The sequence below is a fragment of the Colobus angolensis genome, unplaced genomic scaffold (genome assembly GCF_000951035.1).
Source record: "Colobus angolensis palliatus isolate OR3802 unplaced genomic scaffold, Cang.pa_1.0 Scaffold281, whole genome shotgun sequence".
NCBI lineage: Eukaryota > Metazoa > Chordata > Mammalia > Primates > Cercopithecidae > Colobus > Colobus angolensis.
In genome coordinates, this window is record NW_012116055.1 from 84628 (window position 1) to 91544 (window position 6917).

General features: G+C 60.3%; 1 protein-coding gene across 1 annotated transcript in view; it reads left to right on the plus strand.

Annotated features, from left to right (window-relative positions):
- LOC105516453 (spermatogenesis-associated protein 31E1-like) overlaps positions 1-5230 on the plus strand; it is a 10339-nt gene extending 5109 nt beyond the window's left edge. Inside the window, exons 2-5 of the mRNA XM_011948662.1 lie at positions 286-343; positions 886-946; positions 1205-1295; positions 1335-5230. Coding sequence (XP_011804052.1) covers positions 286-343; positions 886-946; positions 1205-1295; positions 1335-5132 — 4008 coding nt within the window. The 3' untranslated portion in view covers positions 5133-5230. The remainder of the gene's footprint in view (positions 1-285; positions 344-885; positions 947-1204; positions 1296-1334) is intronic.
- The last annotated feature ends 1687 nt before the right edge of the window (positions 5231-6917 follow it).

Here is a 6917-nt window from a genome sequence, read left to right on the forward strand (position 1 = left end):
GCAGCTCAGAGGCGCCTGCAGACCTGAGCCTGGGTGTGCCTTCAGGGGAGGAGCAGGGACTGGGGACCCCAGGGTGGAGTCACACAGAAAACCCCTCCTTGCATTTTCCTAAGAAGGAAAACGGAAAACATTTCATTCATGTAAACATGAGTAAAAAGCGCACACAGAGCTCCCTGAGCTAGAGGCAGGGAGCCGTGTCCTTCATGAGCACTGCATGTGTGCAGCTGGTCTGGGGAGAGGAGACTGAGAACTGGTCCCAGCCCCTCATCCTTTCTTGCCTCTCAGCCTCAAAGGGAGAGAAGGGGGAGGTCCAGGAGCAGAAAGAAGATCTCAGCTCTGAAAGGTGAGGCTCTGCTGCTCCCCGGGACTCCCCAGAGGTGACAGCATCGCCTGTCCCTGAGGAAGTCATTTGCAGAGGCCTGAGAGGGAAACTCCTGGGAGGGAAATCAGAACCTGGGGCCTCCTCAGATTCCCTGTGGGAATGAAGCCATGGGCCTGGGACCGGTATTGCCCATAAGGGGGCGGTGTGGGGAAGGGACCAAGGCCTGCCGGGATATGGGGGGAGGTGAGGGAGGCTCCAGGTCCATGTGGACAGCTGTTTACCTCGGCCATGGCTGACTCCTCTTTGAGACCACCCGTTTGCTCTCCCAACAAGATGGTTGTGACACCTATGAAGGGGTGGACGTGGAAGCACTTTTTGCAAATGACAAAGTGCTGCACAGTGGACACCTTCCTGTCATCATAGGGTCCATGTGGCTTTGGCCACAGATGTGTGGGTTTCAGGATCTAGTTCCCTGTGGTGTCCCCTAAAGAGACATCCACTCAGCTTCCACGAGGTTCCCAGGCTCTGACCTCTCCACCATAACCCTGTTTCCTGACTTCCAGCTTGCAGAAACCTCCTGAGGGAGCTGGAGGAGACCCGGGACCTGAACTACCTTCTGGAAAGGTGAGGAGCTTCCTCCTCTCCATGTCCTCCTTCCTACCAGGGCCTCTGATGCAACCCTAGGGCCTGCTGGTGATCTGGGAGGGAGAGGTTCTGGGAAGGGGAGAGGAGAGGACTGAAGCCCTGGGGCAGGCTTAGGGAGAGCTTTGTGAAGTCAGCAGTGGGGGAGGTGGAGAAGTCATGGGCCCCAGGTGCCCACTGCTCCTGGCTTCCTGGCCCCACCTGCCCCTGGCTGCAGCTTGTGCCTCTTGTCTCCTGCAGCCACCTGAGGAAGCTCGCTGGCGAGGGCGGCTCCCATCTGCCCTTAGGTGCAGAACCCCCGGGTGACGTGTGCAAACCAGCGCCTGCTAAGGCCCACCCGGGTGACGTGTGCAAACCGGCGCCTGCTAAGGCCCACCAGCTGCATGGGAAATGCAGGCCAGATCCATCTCCCGCCAGCTTGTCCCCAGCACCTCCCCCAGCTCCTCTGGCCTCCACCCTGTCACCAGGCCCGATGACCTTCTCAGAGCCTTTTGGACCACACTCAACCCTGAGTGCCTCCGGGCCTCCAGAGCCCTTGCTTCCCCTAAAACACCCTGCATCCCGGCCACATGTGGTTTTTCCTCCTTCACCACAGCCGCATGGTCCCCTGACCTCCTCTCCACCTCCACCCGACTCCAGCCTGGCTGGACTTCAGTGTGACTCCACAACACGCCCCGTCCCCAAGAGCTCCCCTCTACACAGCCAGGGGCTGCCTTCTCCAACCAGGGTGATCTCTGGCCTTGGGCGCGCCAGCGATCCCATCCAGGAACTCTATTGCTGGAGGGAGGCTGCCACCACCTGGGGCCTCTCCACCTGTTCACATGGCAAATCCCAGCCACAGCATCTTCCCGACCACCCCCTAGAGGCTTCCTTCTGGGGAGACCCCACACCCAGGCACGTGGAGGTAGGTGGCTGCACATTCATCCACCCTGACGTGCAGAAGCTGCTGGAGACTCTCATCGCCAAGAGAGCACTGATGAAGATGTGGCAGGAGAAAGAAAGGGAACAGGCCGACCACCTGCAGATGACATCACTGGGGAAGGAGTGGGACATCACGACTCTAAATCCCTTCTGGAACGTGTCAACCCAACCACAGCAGCTGCCCCGTCCTCAGCAAGTCTCTGACGCCACAGCCGTGGGGGACCACTTGCAGCAGAAATGCAGCCAGCTTTTCTGGGACCTGCCATCTTTCAATAGCGAGTCCCTGGTAGCCACAGCATGTGTTTCTAGCAAGCCTTCCTCACCGAATGCACACTCTGTATCACTGGATAAAGCCTCCACTCCTCTTCCAGGTGAACCTGAGGTTGAGGCATCCTCACAGCTTTCCCAGGCACCGCCCCAGCCCCACCACATGGCCCAGCCCCAGCCTTTCACTCCAGCCTGGCCCCAGTCCCAGCCCCCGCCTTTGGCTGGGATCCAGACCCAGGCCCACCTCTCACCCCCTGTCCCAAGCCTACCGTGGTCTTCTCCACCCCAGATTAGGGACTGTGGGGCATCTTACCATACAACCCAGGAGAGGACACAGTCTGTCATCCCCGCTGGAAAGGAGAATCTTGAATGGACCTTGAAGAAGGGACCAAAGTGGAAGAGGGTTTTGCCCTCTCTCCTCAAAAAGTCTCCAGCTGTCCTGAGCCAGCCCACTGCCTACCGTCCCCATGAGAGGCCAGCCTCCTGGAGCCCCAAGTCAGCCCCCATCCTTCCCGGGGTTGCCACCAGCCCTGAGCTCCCAGAGCACCGGTGGCAAGGAAGGAGTGCCATCCACCAGGAGCAGTCCTGTGGCCCTCCCAGCAGATTCCAGGCATCTGGGGACCTGCTGCAGCCTGAGGGGGAATTCCCAGGGAGGCCCCAGAGTCAGGCAGAAGACACACAGCAGGCCCTCTTGCCCTCCCAGCCTTCTGAATTTGCAAGGGAGGGCAGGAAGGATGTGCAGAAGACCGGGTTCAGGAGCTCTGGAAGGTTCTCTGGGAAGGGGTGCTTACGGTCCAAACCAGGGCCAGACCCAAGCCAGGATCCAGGCTTAGGAAGGACCTCAGTGAAGTTTCTGGAGGAAGACAAGGAGGAGGCAGAAGGTGACATACAGAGGCCCTGGAAATACCAATCAGTAAGTTCCACACCTGGGGACCCAGACAAGAAGCATCTGGAAAACAAACTGCAAATCCATCTGGCCAGGAAGGTGGGGGAGATCAAAGAGGGCTGGATCCCCGTGCCTGTGCGTCGCTCCTGGCTCTTGATCAAATGTGCTGTTCCCCAGTCTGACACCCACAGGAAACCCGGGAAGCTGGCATCCTGGAGGGGTGGGAAAGCCCACGTGAACACCTCCCAGGAGCTTTCCTTCCTCCAGCCCTGCACCCAGCAGATGCTGGAAGTGCATCTTTTAAGGTTCCGTGTGAGACACAGGTGGGGTCCAGACCTCCAATCCCTGGAGCCCATAAATGTCCGGTCAGGTGAGGCTCAGGCCCCGCCTTTCCCACAATCCACCTTTCCCCCCTGGGCCTTCTGGGAATCTCGGGACAAGTCTGCAGCCAACGTTCCCATTTTCCTGGGAAAACGTCCTCAGAATGGTCTAGAAGACAACAGAACAACACGCAAGTCAGTCCTGACTGTGAGTGGCGCTCTCGCTCCCGCACCACCTGAGCAGGAGGAAGCCCAGAGGCCCCTGAGAGGGTCCCAGTCAGCTGACACCCATGGGCGATCAGAGGCCTTTCCAACTCGACATGAGGACAGGGGGTCTTCTCAGCCCCCCACATGCAGCCTTGTGGGCAGAACCTGGCAGAGCAGGACTGTCCTGGCATCCGGGAAACCCAAACCCAGACTAGCGGGGAGTATGGGTTCCGAAATGGCTGGGAACGAGGCAAGGTTTGAGCGTGACAGCATGTCCCCAGCAGACGTGTGTAGTAGCAGAGCCCTGCAAGAGCTCAGCATAGGGTCCCAGTGGGCAAGGGCCGAAGACGCCCTGGAGGCACTGAAGGTGGGGGAGGAGAAGCCCCCCGCTTGGGACGTCACCGTGGGAGCCAGTGTGAGGGCAAGTTCAGGAAGCGTTCAGGTGGATCTGAGGAGCACGGGGGCTCTGGGGACCACTGGTAACCCCTCAGGGTCTGCAATCTGTGTTGCTCAGGATCCAGAGCAGCTGCGCCTGAACGCGCAGGTGGTCAGTGAGATTGGGCTCCTAGTGCAGGTGGACTCAGAGGAGCAGCCGCCAGGCCGTGCCTCGGGCGTCCTCCTCCAGGATGGCGCCATAGATCTGTGCCTTCCAGGCCGCCATGTGGACATGCTCCCCGCCGCAGACAGGCTGCCCGCTCAGGCCCCTCTGTCCACCTCCCAGAGTGTGTCCAGTAAGAACACGACAGCTTCCCAGGGGCCATGGGCCCTCCTACGGAAGGGAGGGGACAGCCCACGGCAGCGGGAGCCTGGGAGCCCGAAAGCAAAGGCCCCACAGAAAAGTCAGAAGATGCTGGGCTCTGTGGACAAGGGCGAGGCCCGCAGGAGACCCAGACCAGGGGAGCAGGGACAAGGCTCCAAGAGACCAAGGACCTCTGAAGCCAGTGGGAGGAGCCACTCTGCTCACGCCAGGGAAGTAGGAGACAAACAAGAAAGGAAATACAACCAGCCTCAGCCGGAGAAGGGAGAGACGGCACCAGAAAGCCACTTCCGGAGAAAGATCGGTCACCATCCACAGGGTCTACACCCCAGGAAAGCAGGCGCAGGGTGGGAAGACGTCCTGGAGAAAGGCAAGCCTGGGGCAGATGCTGTCCAGAGCCGGGGGTCTGGCCCAGCAAGGCTGTTTACAGACTGCATGGTTGATGAAGCCTGGACCATCTGCAGAGGTGTGAGGAAAATCCTGGTGGACAAACTGGGGCTTCGGTGGGGACGTGGTCCCTCAGAGGTCAGTTGCCACAAAGGTGACCTCCACGCTCAGGAGAATGTGCCTTCCTGTGGCCACAGGGGTCACTGCCACCAGGAACAAAGCAGAGAGATGAGAGCTCTGGCCTGCAGCCCCAAAGCCACCCCCAGGGGCCACCACTGTCCTGTCAAAAACAGGAACATCAGAGACAGAGACAGCAGATGGGCCCCACCTCCCCGGGAGCCTGTGTCCCCAGCTGGCCCCCACCACCACAGGCCACGAGTGGCAAGCGCCTCAGGTGGCCCCATCCGCGGCCGCAGGAACTGAGGTCTACACCAGATGTCTTGCCTCCTGAACCAGAGAAGGCTTCTTGCACGTCTCCTGGGGGAGACAGGGTTCTACTCAAATAAAACTGACACCTACACGTTAAGCCTGTCCTGCCTGGGTGATCACAGCCGCCATGTGTTCCCGACTTTCACAGAGAAGTTCCCAATACACTTGGTTTCCCTGCAGCAGTGGTGGCTTCTGTCTGTGCCATGCTAGGGCACAGGAACGGGCTCCGTGTCCGCTCCTCCTGAGTGCGGCTTCCAGAATGGCTGGGCCTGAAGGAGGCTGGCAGGGACATGGAGGACCCCCTCTTCTCCCTGTCCAGGGAGAAACCGTGTCTGGTTTCCAAGCTGGATCATGACCCAGAGTCTTCAGGACGTGTAAGGACAGCAAACCCTGTGGAGACCCCCCCGGGCTCTGGCTCAGTGCATCCCCGTTCTCACTAAGGTAACTTCTGTGCTGCTGTGGGGCTGGGTCTGCAGGGGCCTCACGGCCTGAGGGGGTGGTGGGCTCCCCTGAGGCTGGAGGAGTGATGGATCCCAGCAGCCTCCCTGCCCCGTGCTAGCCTGGGAATGTGGGGGTGTCCTGTACGGGCCCTGGGTCAGAGGTGGGACAGCTCCTTCCCAGATGTCCTGGTGGGGAAGAGGTGACACCCTCCCCAGACCCCTCCCTGCCTGCTGAGTTCCGGGATGGACCTGGGCCCCGCCAGCACTTGGCTCAGCCTTGGTAACACCCCTGGGTTTGCGTCTGGTGTCCCCTGCCTCACTCTCCAGAGCAGTCTCCTGGGCCACTAGTGTGGGGTGTCTGTTTCAGGAGGCACCCAGGGCTGCTGCCTGCCCCCCTGGCGGGACTCTGTGGTCAGGAACCACAGGAGGGGTCCTTAGGCCCAGGGTGGGAGGTGGGAGAAGAATCCGGGAAGACGAACATAAGTTCGCAAGTGCAGGATCCACAAGCTGCCTACAGCTGTAACCAGGGTCCTCACAGTCCGGTGATCATTACAAGTAAAAGTGGTCAGTGCCACTCCCAGGGCAGAGGGACCCAGAAGGCAAGGGCTGGCCTGGGTGACACAGCACATCTATGGCTCCAAGCCCAGGTGCTGGCAGGGGACACACTGGGCCTCAGAGGATCTGGTCACATGGTTCACAGGGAGAGTCCCCACAGGGCATGGTCCTGGGCTCCTCCGTCCTGGTGCCGAGTCCCTCCTGGCCATCCCCAGGGAAGGCAGGAGCAAAGGCAGGAGCTGGTTCCCCAGAGGGCTCTGCCCAGGGGCCTTCTGCCCAGGGAGAGCTCTGCACCTGCAGGGGCTGTGGAGGCTGAGGACAAGGGGACAGGCCTGTACCCAGGCGTGGAGGGACCCATGCTGGAGACCTGTTTGGAAAAGGCCCTGGTGTCACTTTGGGCGCCCAGGCTACTGCTGGAGCCAAGTCCTGTCTGGGGTGGTGACCTGGGCAGCTCCAGTGTGGGCCCAACATCTATGGGACCCCGGATCCTGGGACCTGCAGCAGAGGAGCGCAGAGACCCCCATGTACACCCCACACTCAAAGATTCCCACATTCATAGAGATTCCAGAGATTCCCCATAGTGACCCCCAGAGACCCCAACAGAGAATCTGACTGAGATCCCCCCATGAAGACACCCCAGAGGGACCTCCCCACAGAAATCCCTGACAGACTCACACAGAGGCCCTTCCAAACCAACACGGAGACCCCCACGGTGACTCTAACAGAGACCTGCACAGAGAAAATATATCAAGGTCACTTTGCCACCCCCTAAAATCCCAAGCAC